The 21,256-nt window shown below is 40.6% G+C and overlaps 1 protein-coding gene across 6 annotated transcripts in view; it reads left to right on the forward strand.

The window, feature by feature from the left end:
* Window positions 1–20,187, forward strand: part of LOC127418145 (highly divergent homeobox-like) — a 40,911-nt gene extending 20,724 nt beyond the window's left edge. For 5 of the 6 annotated variants that reach the window (XM_051658559.1, XM_051658558.1, XM_051658562.1 and 2 more), the window contains 5 exons: window positions 3,302–3,485; window positions 3,604–3,680; window positions 3,765–3,857; window positions 19,716–19,838; window positions 19,920–20,187. In XM_051658559.1, coding sequence (XP_051514519.1) covers window positions 3,302–3,485; window positions 3,604–3,680; window positions 3,765–3,857; window positions 19,716–19,838; window positions 19,920–20,051 — 609 coding nt within the window. In that variant the 3' untranslated portion in view covers window positions 20,052–20,187. The remainder of the gene's footprint in view (window positions 1–3,301; window positions 3,486–3,603; window positions 3,681–3,764; window positions 3,858–19,715; window positions 19,839–19,919) is intronic. The other variant, XM_051658561.1, reaches the window with a different exon arrangement.
* The last annotated feature ends 1,069 nt before the right edge of the window (window positions 20,188–21,256 follow it).

Raw genomic sequence — 21,256 nt, forward strand, 5'->3', positions numbered from 1 at the left:
TTGATAGCCTGAGGGAAAAAACTGTTCCTGTGCCTGACGGTTCTGGTGCTCAGTGCTCTGTAGCACCGTCCAGAAGGCAACTGTTCAGAAAGGTAATGGGTTGGGTGAGTGGAGTCCAGACTGATTTTTCCAGCCTTTTTCCTCTGGAAGTGTACAGTTCTTGAAGGGAGGGCAGGGGGCAACCAATAATCCTCTCAGCAGTCCGAACTGTCCTTTGTAGTCTTCTGATATCCGATTTCATAGCTGCACCAAACAATACAGTTACTGAAGTGCAGAGGACAGACTCGATGACTGCTGAGTAAAACTGGATCAGCAGCGCCTGTGGCAAGTTGAACTTCCTCAACTGGCAAAGGAAGTACAACCTCTGCTGGGCCTTTTTCACAATGGAGTCAATGTGGGTCTCCCACTTCAGGTCCTGTTAGATGGTAGTGCCCAGGAACCTGAATGACTCCACTGCTGCCACAGTGTTGTTTAGAATGGTGAGGGGGGTCAGTGTTGGGGTGTTCCTCTTAAAGTCCACAATCATCTCCACCGTTTTGAGCGTGTTCAGCTCCAGGTTGTTTTGACTACACAGGTGAGCCAGCCGTTCAACCTCCCTTCTGTATACAGACTCATCGTCATCATCTTGGATGGATGACAGTAGTGCCGTCTGCAAACTTCAGGAGCTTGATAGAGGGGTCCTTGGAGGTGCAGTCATTTGTATACAGGGAGAGCACACATCCATGGGGGGCACCAGTGCTGACTGTACATGTGCTGGAAGTGAATTTCCCATGTCTCACTAGTTTCTGCCTGTCCGTCTGTGTTCCACTGACAGATAGACATGGGAACAGAGAGTTGGTGTAATTTATTCTGGAGTATAGCTGGGATGATGGTGTTGAAAGCCGAACTGAAGTCCACAAAAAGGATCCTTGCATATGTCCCTGGTCTGTCCAGATGTTGCAAGATATGATGCCATGCCATGTTGACTGCATCATCTACAGACCTGTTTGCTCGATAAGCAAATTGAAGGGGATCTAGAAAGGATCCAGTGATGTCCTTCAGGTGGGCCAACACCAGTCTCTCAAATGATTTCATGACCACAGACGTCAGAGCGATGGGTCTTTTGTCATTAAGGTTTCTTTGGGACAGGAATGATGATTAAGTGTTTGAAGCAGCATGGGACTTCACACTGCTCCAGTGATCTATTGAAGATCAGTGTGAAGATGGGGGCCAGCTGGTTAGCACAGGATTTTAGACAAGTGGGTGAGACACCATCTGGGCCCTGTGCTTTCCTTGTCTTTTGTTTTCGGAGACACGGCACAACTCCTCTTCACAGATCTTAACTGCAGGTTGAGTAACAACCTGTTTTCAGCTACCGACCCTACATCAGTATGGAGTGGCCTGAAACAACTTACTAACTACAGGACTCCTACCCCCAACACTGTAGTGGACCAACAACTGGCTGACGACCTGAATGTGTTCTACTGTAGATTTGAACGGCCCAATCTCACACCCCACACCTGACCATCACTTCACACAAACATCAACACCTCCTGCAACCCCCCTCCTCCCCCCTCCTTATGTGAGTAACACAGTGTAGACAGTTCTCTACATGTGAATTAATTACTGCTCCTGGAAGGGTCACTCTTGATGACTTTTAGGTCTTGTGGCCTTTTGTAGTTACTACAGTGACTAACAATACATTTTAAAGTGAAAACCAGACTTTTATAGTTCCAGAAGGTTATATTTCAAGTTTATATCATTTAAAGAGGTCATGACATGAGGAATTAATTTTTTCTTCATCTTTTCTCATGTAAGTTCATTGTACTATAATAACACACTGTAAGTTTTAGATCTCAAAACTTCCTCCTCACTGCAAAAAGGACATTTATTTAAACCAAGCTGCCAAAACGACTCGCTCTCTACTTTCTCCACATTGTGATTTGAAGAGATTTTCATCTGACCACCTCCACAACAACACATCAACACCTACTTTACCTTATCACTTCAGTTGCCCTGCCCAGTAGCAGTGAGCTGTGAGATGGCAAGGAGAGAACAGGTCAATCAAGAACAGAGAGCCAATCAGAACAGTGGGTGTTAACTGTCAAGACTTAAAGGAGAAGCAGAACCAAAATCAGAACGGGGGTGGAAAATGATCATGTTTACCAAATAAAAAAAAAATAAATAAAAAAAACGTAACTAATATTATAAATGAACCTCAAGAAACATATTAAAATAATAAAAAAAAAGGCATGGCATGAACCCTTTAATAATTTAAACGGTAGTGAACCATAAAACATAGAGTTGCATTAATTTTACATCCTGGAATTCTTACGTTAAATTTCTGACAATGGGGGCCTGGGTAGCTCATTGAGTAAAGGCGCTGACTACCATCCCTGGAGTCGCGAGTTCGAATCCAGGGTGTGCTGAGTGACTCCAGCCAGGTCTCCTGGGCAACCAAATTGGCCTGGTTGCTAGGGAGGGTAGAGTCACATGGAGTAACCTCCACGTGGTTGCTGTAATGTGGTTCTTGCTTTCGGTGGGGCGCGTGGTGAGTTGTGCGTGGATGCCGCGGAGAATAGCGTGAAGCGTCCACACGCGCTATGACTGCAGTAACGCGTTCAACAAGCCATGTGATAAGATGCGCGGATTGACTGTCTCAGACATGGAGGCAACTGAGATTCATCCTCTGCCACCCAGATTGAGGCGAGTCACTATGCCACCACGAGGACTTAGAGCGCATTGGGAATTGGGTATTCCAAATTGGGGAGAAAATCAGAAAAAAATTATAATAATTCTGGCAACCACAGCTGCCGGTATTTTACTGTAAATGTAAGGTAATTTTTTTACATTGTATAACAACTTTAAAATGGTTTGCCAAGAGGCTAAGCCTATCTTAATCTAAAGTACAGTTTTACCAAATCCCCCATGTTGCTCATCTGGCAGACCGCTGTATCCTGTTTGCTCACTGGCTTGCCCACAATTCACATCCCTTTTTCAGGATAACTTGTTTTACAAAAATATTTTATTATAAAATTTTGCCTCATAGCTTTTATCTAGAAATAATAGTCATAAAATAAAATGTGACAAAATTAAATGAAACTTCTCAAATAAATTGAAATATCTTTATTCTCAAATATCTACAAAATCTCTAATTTCCAACTTTATTCTCATAAAGCCTATTTTCTAAAAACAAAACAAAAAACAAGCTTTGAAATATTATGACTTTATTCTCAAGATTATCTATTTTTTTAGTGACAAAAGAGTCTACTTTTCATCAAAATTCATGGTTTAATTCTTTTCTAAAATAAAAAATTGGCAGACATGGATTGGTAACCGCAGAAGGAAGTACCGTTTGATGGGCATTGAAATACCTCCACCTAAAGGAGGGCCGGCCGTGTTCTCCAGTCAGATTGGAGGCCACTCACCTCACACGCTTGAAGAAGATCGTCACACTCCTGAAAACGGCAGCGAACACGATGTCGTGTCGCTCTGTTTGTCTGACGGTAGGAAGGATTTTCTTGCTACCACTTGGCGAACTATATCACTTTTATTTGATTGTTTTATTTGTAATGACATGGTAAAACAGGATATTGTATTGTACTTTTCTTGCTTGTTTTGAAGATGGAGGCAGTGATTTCTTTCAGAAAGACAATGATGTGAATGAAGAATCAGACAGCTCCACTCCTGCTAAAAATGTGGTATGAGTTCATATTCATTCACTTGCGATAGAATCGCTTTGAGACAGGTGTTGTTAGTAACTCATGCATGAAACTTTCTACTAGAAGATTGAAATCATGGATGATGATGAAGATGATGATGAGGAGGACATGTTGACCACTGAAATGGAGCAGATTCAGAACCTCTTAGAGTTCAAGGTAAGCAGAGAAGCAACAGAACAGTCATTCAACAACATCAGCATAAACAAATATCTCATAAGTGTAGCTCTATGTGTATTTATTTATAACATTTACAGTTATATTATATTTACAGTTATCAAGTCAAAGTTTATTTCTATAGCACATTTAAAAGCAACAGAAGTTGATCCAAAGTGCTGCACATCAAAAATATTTTTTTAAAACATTTATATATAAAAGTACATAAATACACATATACACAAATGTATATGCATGCATATATACGGTATGTATGTACACAAATACATCTGCATAAGGTTAAGGATGCTTAAGATTTCTTAAATTTGATCAAGAAAAAACATTACAACCTCAGATTCAATCAAAAAGCTAAAGAATATAGATGGGTTTTTAGGCTGGATTTAAAAAAATAAATAGAAGGAGAAGACCTAATGTAAAAAGGAATGCTATTCCATAGCTTTGGGGCAGCGACAGAAAATGCTCAATCCCCTTTAGATTAAGCAATCTAAGCAATCTTGGAGCTTAATATGGCTGAAGAATGTCAGAGATATATACCGATCAGCCACAACATTAAAACCACCTACCTAATATTGTGTAAGTCCACCTCGTGCCGCTAAAACAGTGCGCATCTCAGAATAGCATTCTGAGATGCTATTCTTCTCATCACAATTGTACAGAACGGTTATCTGAGTTACTGTAGACTTTGTCAGTTCCAACCAGTCTGGCCATTCTCTATTGACCTCTCTCATCAACAAGGCATTTCCGTCCACAGAACTGCCACTCACTGGATGTTTTTTGTTTTTAGCACCATTTGAAGTAAATTCTAGAGACTGTTGTGTGTGAAAATCCTAAGAGATCAGCAGTTACAGAAATACTCAAACCAGCCCATCTGGCACCAACAATCATCCATGCTATTATCTAATCTGCCAATCATGTGGCAGCAGTGCAGTGCATACAATCATGCAGATACGGGTCAGGAGCTTCAGTTATTGTTCACATCAATCATCAGAATGGGGAAAAAAATTGATCTCAGTGATTTGGAGCGTGGCATGATTGTTGGTGCTAGTAAAGTGCATGAGAAGTGCCCGACAAGATCTATGGCACATCTATGGCAAATGCTTCAGGAAGTGTGGGGTGAAATGTCACCTCAGTATCTGGACAAGCTGACAGCTAGAATGCTGAGAATCTGCAAAGCTGTCATTGCTACATGTGGAGGATTTTTGATGAGAACTCTTTGAAGTAGTTTAAGAAGTTCTGAACATTTTTTTCAAATAATAGTTCTTTGTAATAGTAGTTTTTCACATTATTAATGTCCTGACTATACATTGTGATCAGTTGAATGCCACTTTGGTGAATAAAAGTACCAATTTTGGTACAAAATCTGTACATTATTCCAAACTTTTGGCTGCCTGTGTATGTACATGTCGATGTGTAATTGAGTAGACAAAATGGCCAAAATGCCCATCTCTACTGGTAACCAATGAAGGGAGGCTAGTACAGGATTAATTAGTTCATTTTTCTTGGTTCCTGCTAGAAACCTAGCTGCAGCATTTTGGACCATCTGTAAACACACGAGAGACAATTGAGATAAAGAAAATTACAATAGTCAAGGCGAGATGTAATCAATGCATGAACTATAGTTTCTTGGTCCTTACGAGAGAGAAAAGGCTTAACTTTGGCAATAGTTCTCAAATGATAAAAACTACTCTTTAAATGCCACTGATTTGTTTTTTGAAATTTAAAGATGAATCAAAAGAGACACCTAGATGTTTAGCAAATTTATGTACATTGGCAGACAAAGGACCTAGATGATTACCAAGCCCCACAGTTTAAATGGGAGAACCTAGGATAATAACTTCAGTTTTGTTCTCATTCAACTGAAGGAAGTTACTCACCATCCAACACTTAATATCCTAAAGACACTTTAAGAGAATTTCAGTGGAGCAGCTGCTATTGGGTCTGACTGGAAAATAAAGCTAGGAATCGTCGGCATAGCAATGGTATGAAATGTTATATTTCTGACAGATAGTGCCCAAGGGGAGCATATATAGAAAAAACAAAAGGGGGCCTAATATTGTACCTTGGGAACACCACAGGAGATCGGGCAGTGGAAGAAGATAAATTCCCTCAACTAATGCCGAGTTTACACGATTTTAGCCCTGATATTACACTTGCCGACAGTTAATGGAGATTGCCGACAAAAGCCTGAAATCAGAGGCAAATCGGTGCTCGCTCTCGTGAGCGATGATCGCTATGTGTGAATCTTCAAAGACGCAATCTGAGAGATGCGCCGATGCGTCGCAGATGCCCGAGAGATATCTAGCAGGTTAAATATCTAGACCTGTCTGCGACTCCAAGTCCTGCAGTGTGAAATGTGTTTTAATGTGTCATTCGCAGCAGCTCCCTGAACCCAGTCTTATCATGCATCTATTTGTATGATGAGCACAATAGTATAATTTCTATCAGAATAAATGGGCTTAAATAGAGTTTGTCAGAATAAATTTGCATACACAAGCTTTTCAATTATTTGAAACAAAAACATGTCCTTGTCAAGCCACAACACCAGCAGCCAGCTGCCTGCGTTCATTGCAAAATTATTTATTTACCTCCAATCTCTCTACAGAACAGACTATCCTTGCTGCCCGCGTCTCCCCAACCATTCTCTCCTCCATATTCTTTTTCTTTTTTGGTTTTTCACTGCAAATCAACGCACAAACAACTTGGATCGCAAGCTTCTTGCGGACCACAATTTTTAGAGGGAAGCTCTCCAGTCTCACGCGAGATCTTGCGTCATTTCCTGTATCACTTCTCGCATGTGTTTTGTTGTGAAACGTTGTTTGGAGACCAGACAGAGTTGTCGGGGATTCTTCCTAGTGAAATGTTTTGTAATGTGTGACCCCCTGTCGCCGATCCCTCGTGTAATGTGCAAACCACAGCAACTTAAAGATACCTCATTATAGACAGGCAGTTGTGTAGTGTGAAATGAACAGCAATCTGATGACTTTGAAAGTCGTATAGTATCTGAAAATTTCTATCTTTAAGGTAGGAGGCAAACCATTGAAGAGCTAGGCCTTGTATGCCAACCATACACTCGAGGCGCTGTAAGAGAATGTTATGATCTGTGGTGTCAAATGCTGCAGTAAGATCCAACAGTACCAAAACAGCACAAGATCCTGAGTCAAGTGAGAGCAAAATATCGTTGCTGACTTTCAGCATAGCGGATTCAGTGCTGTGTAATACTCTAAAACCTAACTGAAATTTATCCATGATGTTAAAAGTATTTAAGTAAGTAATAAGTTGGGAAAAAAACAACCTTCTCGTGAATCTTTGAAATGAAGGGCAGCTTTGATATAGGCCTATAATTGTCATGCACAGTGTGGTCAAGATGAGTTTTTTTTTCAGCAAGGGCTGAACTATGGCATGTTTATCAGTACAGCTCCATTGGCTAATGAACTGTTAACTATTGCAATAACTTCGGAGCTCACAGTATCATAAACATCCTTCTAAAGCTGTGGAGGTAAGACATACAACTGACAGACAGAGGGCTTCAGATGGAAAACAATTTCAGATAGTTGGGATAAAGACACAGCTTGAAATTTCGTTAGAAAACTAGATGGAGGCAGCACCTCAAACATGTCCGAATTTGAGGGGAAGATAAGGGATCTAAGATTTTGAGTTTTGTTACAACATTTTTTAGAAACTCTTCACAAGACTCAGATGTGGCAACAAACTGAGATCTAGTAGGAGGGTTTAAAACTACATTAATAGTACTGTAGAGTACCCGAGGCCGATTGGCATGCTTAGAAATTAAATCAGAGAAATATTTAGATTTAGCTTGATTAACAGCAATTTGATTCTGAGCCAAGCAATCTTTTAGAATTTCACAAGACACCACCATCCATCTGTGCTCTGCTCTCCTGCACTCCTTCCTAAGAGAGCGGGTGGCATCATTGAGCCAGGGCTGATGTTTAGTTTTAGTCTTACATTTGCCTGGCTTTAATAGAGCAACAGAGAACAAGAGTTATTAAAAAGGGTGGCAGAACAAGCATTATTAAAAAGGTCAACCAGTCGATCTGTATTCAAACCACAAGGGGTGGGGCCACTGTTGCAAGGGATACATAGTTGGTGTTATAGGCCTTTGAGAACTGAATCGCTGAGGTTGAATGAATTACAGGAGTGTAAAAAAGGGGGTGGGGGAGAGTCAGCCTGGGACATGAGAGTGCAGTCCCGAACTGTGATCAGAGAATCCAGCATCAAATACCTCAAGATCAGTGTTGGATAACGTTACTATAGGGCTTTACTGGTTGTTTAGATCAGTGTTACTATCAGAAATAATTTAGTTATTTATTAATATTTAAATAAATTAATTGAATCTAACTTATTAAAACCTCATATGGGGCTCCAGTAAATGTAGTGTGCTACGTTTAGGAGCAAGTGTGGTTATTAGCAATAATTAATAATTATCAAAGACAATTATTAATTATTAAAATCAATAGAACATTGATGAGAATCAATGTAAGCTTTTTTAATCCTTTAAATCAACAATTATCAAAGATAATCGTTAATTGTTAACATTGATGAAACATTCATTAAAAGTAACACTATCTTATTGATCATTCAAATTCAACAATCATCAAAGATAATTATCAATTATCAAAAATCAATGGAATATTAATAAGGATTAACATTGACGGGGCACCAGCCTGGAATCAGGGAATAATAACCAGATAGTAAAACATTATCAATATTAGATTGTTTTCTTAGGAAAATCGACATCCGAAGAATATCGATTTTCGGGAAGAAAAACAATGAATGAAGGCTTGAATCCGAGCACTGACATCCCGTCAGCATGACACAGGCGTATGCAAAACAAACCAAAACACTCCTCTTTGTAATATAAACAAAGTTTATTTATGCAGTAATATCAATTAATAATTAATACAATGCAGTCAATAAACTTCCGACTTACAACTACAAACTAAACAGTGATATGATTAGATATGGAAATAAAAATAATCCTATAACACATAAGGTGTGTGTGTGTGTGGTTAGTACGAGAGAGAGAGAGAGAGAGAGAGAGAATTAAGTGACGGCCCTAAAGCCGATTTCGCGATCATGGGTGAGAAAGCAGCTGTTAGTTTATCACTCAGAGACGCGGTGGATGGCTCCTAAAAGTCCCACGTTCTTTGACTCTTTAATGGATAACTCAGTTTGCCGGTTTCACCCGCGATGGCGAAAATGCACAACAGTCCAATTTGTTTGGACCACAATACAGCAAAACAAATTTGTGATAATTAATACCCCGAGTATTAATAATGAGCGGACATGGCAGTCCGTAAACTGTACAAGCAAAAAAAACAAAAAACTTTGAAACACACTATAATATTCTATCTCTGCCCAGACGTAAACCTCTTACTTGAAATCGCATGTGGACACAGGTAGAATGTGTTTTCCTCCATCCTTTAACTCCGACCCAGTTCCTTGAGGCTCGGGAGATGATGGGAGCCGTTTCCTCGCTCTGTTGGCGGGCACGGCTGTTGATTCCCGGCGGGCTGGCGGAGAACTCAGAAATGTCGACTTGACTGAAGATGGAAGAGAAATCTTTAATCTCTTCACTTCTGCAGGCAAACGGATGAAGATTTGGATTGCTCGGCGGTCTCCTTCAGATCCGTTAGAGTGTTCGATTGAACACAGAGTAATCTCAACTCGTCCAGCGAGATGGAGATTGTATGGCCACAGTTTCAAGTCGGACGTTACTTCCTTGTGCCACGAGGTTGCACCTGAGAGCAGCGATGAGCTGCGTCTACACACTGCAAACAAAGTTGCTGGAAGCAAATCCCGGAAGCATTTCAGAGGTATTTCAACTCCTGATGATGTCATAGTTTGAGGTGCGTTCTGTTGTGTGCCTCATTCAATAGGAGTTGAGAGTTCGATCCTTTAGTGAGCAAGGCTTCATGGGATTTGTAGTCTGTTTTGGACTCCCTTTGTTTGATTTTGCCGCAATTTTTATCAGTATAATTTACGACTTGGAATGTGGGGGCTTGAGTTAGGTTTTTACGACTGTGTTAGGCTTGCCTTTGTCTGAATACATGAGGCCCAACATTACTTTTAAAAGTAACTCGTTAGAATATTGCGTTACTCCTTAAAAAAGTTAATTAAAAAGTTTTTTTTATGGAAAGTAAAACGTTACTTTTGCGTAACTTTTTTCTCAGCCACTTTCTCTTCTGCTATGCTATGCATTCCATACCATACAAATAAGCCATGCATTCCATACAAGAGACATTACAGGTCATGCTAGCTACTGTACAACACACTTGTCAAAACAACATAGTAAACAAACAGATATTTAGAAAGTAGGTGTTCATGTCATATTTATAATAAAGAATCAATAATATGCATGTTTGTTTTTCCATCAACATGGCAGCCAATATGAAAAATGAAGAATAACCACTGTCATACCTAAAGCAGCCTAGTCCAACTCTTGAACCTGCATCATATCTGTCATCATGTTCGGTGCCCATCGACAATGCCAGAGCCAACTTAAGATGTTTTTCAAAAGTCAGGATAAACTTCAGTGGGGAATGTCTAACATGTTCAAGAAATAAGTCTGATGAATAAATGAATATTTTTCACTTAAGTCATCTCAGTGCACAGCACTTGTTTTGAGTTGATGCATGGTATAACTTCAAAGGCGCATTGATACTTGAATGAAATTGTTTTTTAATGCTAACAAAATGTCATAAAACGGTTTGTTTCATGAATCAAACTACTTGTTTATTATAAAAATAAAAAAAAAGTAGAAATGTTTTAGAAACTAAGACATTTTCTCTGTGTACACAATCGATGTAGAATGTTGCTTGCAGTCACTGATCCAGATTCAGCTTTTCTCATCCCATTCTCCCAGTTACAGGGAGCTCTAACACAGAGCAGTTTGGCTGCATAAGTCAGTCAACTGAGCGAGTATTTCACCCTGTGTATCATGTCATGGCCAGTGGAAGACTAGTCTTTTAATCCCTCTGTCTAAACGTGTTTACTAATTTTTTTTAATGCAATGTGTATTAACACAAGAATCAACCTCGATTCACTCAACCGAATGTTGACCTCATATTACGCTAAGACACGAAATGCGCATGCGCATTAGGGAGTTGATTGACAGGCGATGTCTGTATCTAAAAGGTGATTCCTTTCTACATCCATTGACTGTTGGGTGCTAGAGCTTCTTGGTTGGGCATTCCAATTTCTCCCATTCATTTAAACAGAAATGACTCTGACCTCACACTATAGTGTGAGGAGGATAAACTTCGGGGAGGAGACGTAGTGAATGATTGGCATTGTTGTTCTATAGAACAACAATGCCAATCATTCACTACGTCTCCTCCCTGAAGTTTGCACACTTTTACTCCTGATTTCTCACAATACAGTGACAGTAGAGGTGTACAAAAGCAAAACTTTACTTTTAAAAAGTAACTCAGATATTATGGTCTAAAATAAAAAATATTGTGTTACTTTACTCGTTACTCAAAAACGTAATCTGATTACATAATGCATGTTACTTTTATTGCGTTATTATTATTGGCTCAAGATTAGATAAAGCGAAACCATGAGTCAGAACAAGATCTAATATATGACCCTTCTGGTGTGTGGGATCAGAAACTGATTGAACAAAATTAAACGATTCCAGCAGACATAGAAAATCTTTAACAAGAGGTTTGGATGGACATCAAACATGAATGTTTAGATCACCTAAAATTTACCCTCTGTCATTATGAGATGACAAATATGCCAAGAGCTCAGAGAATTCATTTATAAAATCCTTATTAAATTTTGGGGGCCTGTACATTAGAGCGCAGAGGACAGGCCCAGCCAAATCAGTCAATAAAAGTCTCCCCTCAAAACTGGTATGCACATTAATAGGTAAAAGTCTATATTTAAAACAGTTCTTAAAAATAGCCAGGCCATCACCATGACTAGTAGTCCTGGGAGAGCTGAAAAAGGCACGGTTAAAAGGGGCCAGTTCACCCAGGTATGCAAGGTCACCAACATTCAGCCAGGTCTCTGTTATACAAATAAAAAATCTAATGAGCAATTCAGTAGTTTGCAAGTTAATGTAATCCTGCTTAGAGGATAGTGTAAACATTTGTGGCTCGCTGTCCTGGGCAAAGGGTTTGAGGCTTGACCTGAGCACAAATACCTCCCCAGACTTAGGTTAGTTATTAGTAAATGGATATGAGGAGAAAGGGGAGGTGGAGGGATGCCAGAAGACTCAACACCATGTAGAGGTAAGCAGCTGTTTATATATGCTTACTCTAGCAATGTGATTGGTTGGATTAAATGACCTTGCTCCTCCTGAACCTTGTTTATAAAACTCCATTTCAGTAGTTTGCAAGTTAATGTAATCCTGCTTAGAGGATTGTGTAAATGTTTGTGGCTCGCTGTCTTGGACGAAGGGCTTGAGGCTCGAGGCTTGACCTGAGCACAAATACCCCCAAAAAGATGCCAGAAAACAGGACAGTGAGCTGTTGTCTATGGAGTCTTGTATTTGAGACAAGACGAAGTATTTTATTGTACCTCTTGCATTTGAAAGGATCAAAGTATTTAGGATACCTCTTGTACCCCCCAAAAAGGAGCGTTGAGCGATGAAATGAGTTTGGGGAAGGGGGAGGCGCTTGCTGAGCCCTGTGAGAGGTGGGCAGAGGTGCCAAAGTATGATTGAACGAGCAGGGGTTGCTAGTGTAGGCAGCCTCACACTAGGGTCCGCTTGGGGGATAAGAAACTGGAGGTATAGAATAAGTAGATGTGGAGAATGGAAATTAGGCAGAAGCACTAAAGAGACAGTGGCGGTTCCGCCCACATAGAAGTTAGCCCTGCGAGGGCTGAAAAGCGCTGGAGGGATCATTATGCCCGAACTTGGGGGCCACCCCCACATTAGGGCCGGGTTACCCTGGACAAAGGCGAGAATCCTAGCAGCCCGGACCGAAAATTAAGTCTCCCTCCAGGCTTGGTGAGTTAGATGGATGGGCCCGTGCAGCGAGCGGGCGAAACCCCTAGGGACGGAGCACTGCTCCTCTCGAGAAGGCGAGCCCAACCTGTGATTGAACGGGGGCTCTCGCTGCATTCAACCAGAAGAGTCCTCCGAACTTCGAATGGAGAGCCCATGATACAAATAAACATGAATAGCTCACTCAGGGTTTGAAATGGGAGAACCCACACTGTGGATTGAATGGAAGAGCCCTTGTGGATTGCGCTGGGGGAGCCAGGCCCCCCCGAGTGGAGGTGTGAATACTAGCTGCTAGGGCAGGTCACCCTAAGTATAGGAGTGGATCCTAGGTGCTCAGGACAACCTCAGCATCTCCTTCTGGCAATGAAGGGCCCTCATGGCATTTGAACAGGGTAGACCTCACTGCGCTTCGAAAGGGGGAGCCCACAATACAAATAAACGTGAGTTAGCTTGCACGGCACGGTTCAAACGGGAGAGCCCTTGAGTACTTTAGGCATTCCCATCCTGCATTGAGGGACTGGCCGGGGTGGACCCGTGCTGCGTCCGAACGGTGGGGCCGGCCTGTTGGATATTCGAGGATGAAGCGAGCATCCCCCTGACCCCGGAAGAGAACTTGTGGCTAGTTAATCAGGGCTTGATTGGCCTTCCTGATATGAAGGCGGTTGGTATGGATGTAACAGAGGAATGTGTCGGATGACCAGCAGCCCCGTAATTGTGTTTGGTGTTCGGGCAGGCCTTTGTGGGCTGCTATGGTTGCACTGCCAATGCGAAAGGAATGGCTTGAGTATAGTTTTGATGAAGTATCTGATTGTGTCGTTGTCTAGGATGTGGAGATCCAGAATAAAGGGATGGGTTCTTGGGACGGATTTTGTCATGGTGGTGAGTTCGGTGCAACAGAGGAAGCCAAAGTAGGCAAGGATGAACGTGGTGCCTAATGTTTTATTTGAGGTGTTTAGAGAAATGTAGCCCTGATGAAGAATGTTTAGGCAACGAGGTAGTAGATCGATAGACAGTAGTTTTAGGTTTGTTGGGATGTGAGGCAGAGGAGGATACGGAGAGGAGAGAAAAATCTAGAAATGGCAGATTGTAATTTAGGTGGAAATCTTTGAAGCATTTCCGAGCTGTCCAATATGTTTGTAGGGTTTGGGGGGAATGGCTTGAAGAATGGAGTCCTGGGGGACGTGGAGGAATCTGGGAGGATGATTTCTAAGAATTTCAGTTATGGACAGGGAGGAACTGGGGTTGGTGTCGGGTTTGCTTCTAGGGCCAAGGTTCTGGATCTCTGGAGGAAAACGAGAAAGAGTCAGCAATATGGTTTTAGAGCCTGGAATGTTTTCTGCTTTAATTATGGTTAGCTGAGGAGGGATTTGGGACGAAGTTTGCTTGCGGAGGCAGCCTCGCGCAAGGAATGGATCCGGAGTAGGAGAGATTAAAATGGTAGAAGGGAGGGTGATAAAGTGAAGAAGGGAATGGATCTGGAGCAGGGTTAACTAGCGGAGGCAGCCTCACGTGGGTATCCACTGTAGTGGCCAATGGATAGGAAGGGGTAGAGGGATGGATGTTAGCAGAGAGAATAGGTTGCGTGGAAAAAACGAAGGTGTCTGGAACGTATGTGAGGCAATGTCAGGGTACGGGCTTGCATGGCATTTGTGGTATGAACGGGTTGAATCTTCAGGAGCAGACCGCACGGTGTTCAATGGGAGAGCATACGTTTTGTGTGAGAATGTTTATACTGGATTTTACTAAGCGTGTGGATCCGCAGGCGTGGCCCGCATGGCATACAATGGTAGGATGAACGGGATGAATCCTCAAGCGCTGCATGTAACAGGAAGAGCCTATTCTTTCGTGTGAAAAGTTTACACTGAAAATAAGCAAAACTCACTCTGCGGTACAAATGGGTTGAGTACAGCATTCGACGTGAGGGGGTAGGTAGGCTATGTTCGAATGAAAGTGATTGGTGCGAAGATGCAGGCCGCAGCCAGATTGTTGTCAGTTGCTAGGTGAGCGATGGTTCATTTGGTATGAGTGGCATAATATGAGTTACAGAGCCATGGAGGCTGAGACGCATGGTCTGAAAGACGTGCTGTGGTTGTGGCATGTGAACAGTCACATGTTTGATGTTTATTAACTTAGGCATATGGTTTGGGGCTTTGTAGATTTGTTTTCCAGTGTAATGTGTGTCATTTCATGACTCTGTATAAATGGCACGGGGTGACTCGTCTTGTTTTGACGAGGACATATGAAATCGTGGGAGTTTGTGCCTGAGAGTTGGATTTAATAGATACTATAAGAGCACCGTTTGCGGTAGTGTGGTGAATAAAACAATTTGTTTATATTGATTACTTGTAATAATTCTACGGAAACTGAAAGATTGGAGCATAAAGCAAAGTGCCAGGCTGAATCATTTGGCGTTGATTAAAACCTGTTACTTTGTGTAAAATTATGGCAGATGTTGAATGCTTTTAAAATCATGCAGCAATTAAGTTTTAAATTTAAGCTTGTAAATACAAGTTTGTAATCCAATGATTTGGACAAAAGTAGAGACGACTTTCTGTAAAATAAGTGATAGATTGATTTTACCTGCGTGAGGTGTTTGTCCTGGCGGGAGGAGGGAAAGTCACGTTATTGTGTAGAGATGAGTGGAAGTTTGTAGCAGCGCTTGCTTTGTGTTATCAGGGCTGCGCAGCGAAGCAAGCTCGAATGCTGAGAGAAGGCGAGGCGAGTTTGCGGAATGATTATGAATTAGTTGGGACATGGCGCATGATCTGCCTCTTGCTGAGCTGAATTTGGCTTGTGTCTGTTCAGACAGAGACTGTGTAAAACTGTGGTGTGCTGCAGCGAGCTCGCGTAAAATGTCTGCGTTGGTATGAAAAGAAGTTGTAATTAGAGTATCGGTCGATTGAAAGGAATTCGCTGTTGCATGATTGCCCCTGTGTTGCAAATGGAATAAATCACGCTCCGGATGGCATTTTTAAAGGGAGAATGATCGTGATATTCATGTTAGAAGTAGACAAACAGAATCGCTGAATGGATCGCACCCTAAACGGGCTGTGCGGCGAGGTAATGAGGCTGACAGGAATCAGCTGTGCGGGAGAACCAGATTGAAACGCTGGGGAGCGTTGGAATGATGATTGAATTAAATAATCTTTTGTTTCCCTTGCGTTCAAATGGAGCTGGTATAGAATTCGAGTAGCATGAGCCAGAGCAGCATCCGTTTACGGAGGCAGCTCGCGCAATGGACCGATCCAGGTGGAAAGTTTAGATAAGAGAACATATGAGCAGTCATAGAGAGCTGTTTCACATGTATACAGTGCTGAAGCAGCCAGTTTGTGGAAGCAGCTTCACGCGGCCGGCCGCTCCGGGTGGGAAATTTAGATAGGAGAACATATAAGCAGTCGTAGAGGGATGTTTCACATGTATATAGTGCTGAAGCAGCCAGTTTGCAGAAGCAACTTCACGCTATAAACTGCTTCGGTGAATGGAGCTTAGAAAGAAAGAGTAAAAATGTAACACTTAAGTGGTAGCAGTCAGTACTGCGAAAACAAATGAGCTGCTATGGCAGCTTCTGTTGAATGACGAGATTGTTTGGATGGAAGAGCTGTTCTGGTGAAGGCGACACCATGTAGAGGTAAGCGGCTGTTTTTTTTATGCTTACTCTAGCAATGTGATTGGTCGGATTAAATGACCTTGCTCCTCCCAAACCTTGTTTATAAAACTCCATTATTTTAAAAAGTCATTTAAAATAAAATATTTACTGGACAGAGACATGGCATTTACTAAGGCAATCCTAGTCGAAAGGGAACCTGTAGCTGAAACAGCAGCGAAGTCAGAAGGGGTGTTTTTCAGCGAGCGAAGATTATCAAAATTGGCTCTTCCAGTCACAACACTTGATCTGGTAGATGGATGGCGAGAGATCGACCACAACGCTGCTATGGAGCCGCAATCAGAGGAGGCATGTCCTTGTAGTGTTTGCGGCAAGAACCACGATGCACAGAGTAGGGCGAGCTATCCCCAGAGTCAGACAGAGATTAAAAATTCCAGCAGACAAACGAAATGAAGAATTCATCCTGTGAAGGTCCATAGACGAGTAATACACCGGACAGTGCATGTTGATAGATGAGACAACTGAGAAGCAGAAAGTTTCCTGCCATAGATGGCACAGGTTTGAAAGGAAGCACACAGTGTCAGTGTGCATAAAACAGCCCATACTTACAGTCCCATTTGCACTGGGTGGCGAGAGCTCACATTCAGCCAGAAATGGGGTTGCACATGGTGAGAACCTAAAAATCCTAGATTGAATGTAGTTCAGAAATAGTCCAACAGAGAAGCATAAACAGTCCAACAGAAAGGCTTAGAAGGTTGTCCTTGATAAAAGAGTCCAATAAAAGCATTAAATCCACATAGAAAGCTTAAAACTGCAGAGAGTAGCATCAAAATATGCCAGCGTTCACTCAACCGGAACCGGCAAAATATTATGTGAAAACTGTAGAAACTATAAAAATGTAACTGGGTAGTGTGACAAATAACATGGGCATGGTTCTTATCAAATTTATATAGTTGTAAAAAGTAAAGAGTATATTTTAGGTGCTGTAACTAGTCACCATTTGTGTTGTGTAATCCTTTTAGTTATTATAGATTGTAAATTCTACACTACACTTAAGGACAACTGCAGAAGTCATCAGCAGGCGTAAAGTATTATAGTACAATAACACTGTCCCACTTAAGTCTTTGGTGGGAAATGCAGTTGTGATGAACCAAATTAAAAATTCTTGGTTGAAACCCAAAAATGTATGACACACTGAGCCGAAAATGATTACAGTATTTTAAGTTAGAGTTTGCTTGGAATAATATAAATATTATAATAAGTGATTGTAATTCTTATTCCTTCAGGTGCCATTGCTACCTTAAAATCTAGGCTCCAATATTTTAAAGGTTATTGGATAGTATTTTTAATATTATATATACATTTTATATACATTATATAAAATTTATACAATATAATAATAATAATAATATATAATATAAATGTTCATAGTTTTAAATGTGTATTATATTTATTGATGTAAAAAAAAAAAGACTTTTGGCTAATGTAAGTACATCTTTACCCTTTAATGTGCAAATAAAGTGCTTAAGAGTGCAGAAGAAAGCACAAATACTCTGCCCATTTTTAATATTTTGTCTTGTGTAGGTTCATCATCCATTGTCATTATTGTTGTGACTGAAGGAAAATTAGTTGGGTTTCTTTGCATCAGTGTCACTCTCAGATCCAGTTTCAGATGAACAGCGCACATTTGTGTGTTTGCACGAGACTGCATGTGGGACATTCGGCACAGGTCAGATTGGACTCCTCTACTGACCGTGTGTTTGATACCACTCATAGCTCGAACGGTTGATGGGAATATTTGACTGCTGCGATTAGTTTTTGTGTTTTGAAAGAAAAGCACCAGCAAAATACAATTTATAAGCCCAGATGGACTAATGCAAGTACATTTTTACCCTTCAAAGTGCTAATAAAGTGTTTAAAGGGATAGTTCTGGCATGAGGGTGAGTAAATGATTAGAGAATTTTCATTTTTGGGTGAACTGTCCCTTAAAGAATACCTCCCAGCCTCTGCACAAGCACAGGATGACACTCTTTATTAATGTACTAATAGCCAAGAGAGCATCACTTTATCATTTCTGGGGATGGGGACTTTAATGTGCTACTAAGAAACACAAAGGCTAATTGTATTGGCAGTCACATATGAACTGTTATAGCAGTGTGCTTCAGTAAACTTCAGTGAGTTTTTTGTGCGGTTGTCTGGATTTCTCCACAAGAGTCTCACCACACAGGCAGGTGCATGTGTCTCAACTATAAAGCAATTTTGTTACCATGATTTTTATCCAGCATTATCCGGGACTTACATTAAATGTAATTAAACCAAGATCATTTCACATGAATGCTGCTTTTTCTCCATTTCAGTGTTTCTGTTATCAAATGTTAAATCAAGGTTTTCTGTTTTTTGCTTTTTCGGTGGCCAAAATTTCAGCGCATCCCTATTATGCAGATGTGATCATTCAGTTAAGGGTGATATGACATATCCCTATATTTCTGCAAGTTTGTCCTAAATTAGTGTACAGAAATGCTAGGACAAAATAGTTTTTGTCATCCTGAGAAGGGGATATGTAGAAGTAGAACAACCAGAGGTTAAATAAAGTTATAATAACAAAATAAAATGCAACCAAATGTGCAAGCTACCATCTAGAACTAGCCAGCTCTATAAAGGTGGTAACTGTTTGTTTTATATCAGAGGCAATCTTATTAGACTAGTATAGGGTGATTCTAACAACACCTGTCAGTAAAATTACCTGGTCATATTTAATCCCAAATCAAAAAGGAAATTGTATTTTGCATAAATAAAATGATGTCTATTGGACCTTTAAAGGAATAGTTGATGTTAAGTCTCTCCTTTGCTCAACATTATGCTGTCTCAAACTCATATGACTTTCTTCTATATTCTTTAACATCACATTCAGAACACAGATTGTATTTCTTCTAATCTGGTTTCTCCCAACTTGAATTATGATAATATCATAAATATGTTATCTTAAAACTTGACTTCAGGAGCAAATTGAATTTTGGAACAGGTTTATATTTGCTCGCGATCAAAAAATAATTATTTGAAAGGCAACGCAGTCAACAGGGCACCATCCGATCCAGAACGCAGAAAAAACAAAGTATACTCAGCCTTTGTTGTTCATAATTGTGTCAATCTCTCAAATGTTTTATACATTTAGATTGTAATGTCCTTTTCTGAAGCAGAAGCAGTTTATGATCAGATCTGGGTTGAAATTGTGTGAAGTATTGTTGAATTATTCTCTCAGAATGAAGAAGTGCAGTTCCTGGAGAACGAGTTGCAGAACCAAAAGCAAAAGTTCTCAAAACTGAAGAGTTTCACTAAAAGCCTGCTGATAGCTGTGAAGAACAACGACCGATACAGACAGCAGGTGGGGAAATACAAACTCATGAAACCAGCAGACAAACACAGAGATAAAAACAATGTTAATGGTTGTGTTTGTGCATGGCAGGAGCTGTTAGCCAGTCTACCTCAGAAAGGGCATGAGGACTGGGGTCTGGAGAACCACACGGAGACCACGTCCATCCAGAAAGAGTCCTCTGTATCAGAGCGAGATGCAGACATAGAGCCGATGAGACTGTAACCTCCTCTCTTGTTACACACCCCACACAGTGCCTGTGGAAACGTACCAATAACTCTAAAGGACTCACAAGCCATTTTCTCCAGTGTATCAGACTGCCTCGGCTGGGTCCAGTACTGTCAAATAAATGCCACTGAATCTACACAAGTTTTGTTTCTTCTCATTTTTGACAGTTAACAGCATGAAACGTTTCTTTTCTATGCCTTAAAGCAGTAGTTCTCAACCTTTTTTTGATAAACGCCCCCCTATTTCATTCCCTTACCCTCAGTGTGACTGAGTTGGAACTCCTTTCATCAGATTCCTATTGATTCAAATGTGTCATCTCTTGGAATTTCTGAAGGCAAACAAAATCAGTTATATTTTCTTACACAAAAATATTTTAGCCTATTTTTTTAGGATTTTAGCATTTCCATTTCATCTAAAAAAAAAAAAAAGAAAGAAAGAAAAAAAGTGTATTTTGCATTTGCCCATACGAAAATTTTAATGTATTTATTTTTATAGTTTTAACAGTGGTATTTGTAACAAGACCATAGTAAACACATGGAAGCATGGATCTTCTTCACTACCATGGTTAGATGTAACATGATTTCCATAAAACAAACTATGGCATTTTTGTAATTATAAACAGTAGACCTACTCTAAACATGTAGAAACAATTAAACCAAAATGTAAACATTTAAAAGTTGTAACAAAAATGTATTATATTCCCTCACTCCCTTAATGTAACCTATGACAAATTTAATAGAGCTGAAGTAGTGATATGATAATACTTATCTATTTCTGCCTAAAGACCAGTTAGTGTTACTATAGTAAATTCAAGGGTGGTCATGTAGAATTCTGTGCCGAATTCAAATGGTTTCCGCATCTCGTGCCGTGCTTCTCACTGGTTCTTGTAGCACTGCAATGATCAGAGGTGTGCATTTAAGAGCTCGAGACCAATCTGTGAGTAAAAATGCACCCAGTTTCCATTGAGCCGTATCTAACTACAGAGCCATACAGGTGCATTAGCGGAGGTTGTGACTTCACCTGTTTATTTGATGCTGCTAAACCAGATACTTCAGATGCGTTGCTAGACTTCAGACAGAATCAGATGAACCGCGGTTCAAATGCATACCAACCCATATAACAGAGTTTGGATAAACATTTTAATGCAAACAGGAACTTGATTAACCTGACTGATAAACACCCCCCATTTGTAACTTAATGCC

Source organism: Myxocyprinus asiaticus, chromosome 27, assembly GCF_019703515.2.
Source record: "Myxocyprinus asiaticus isolate MX2 ecotype Aquarium Trade chromosome 27, UBuf_Myxa_2, whole genome shotgun sequence".
Classification (NCBI taxonomy): Eukaryota; Metazoa; Chordata; class Actinopteri; order Cypriniformes; family Catostomidae; genus Myxocyprinus; species Myxocyprinus asiaticus.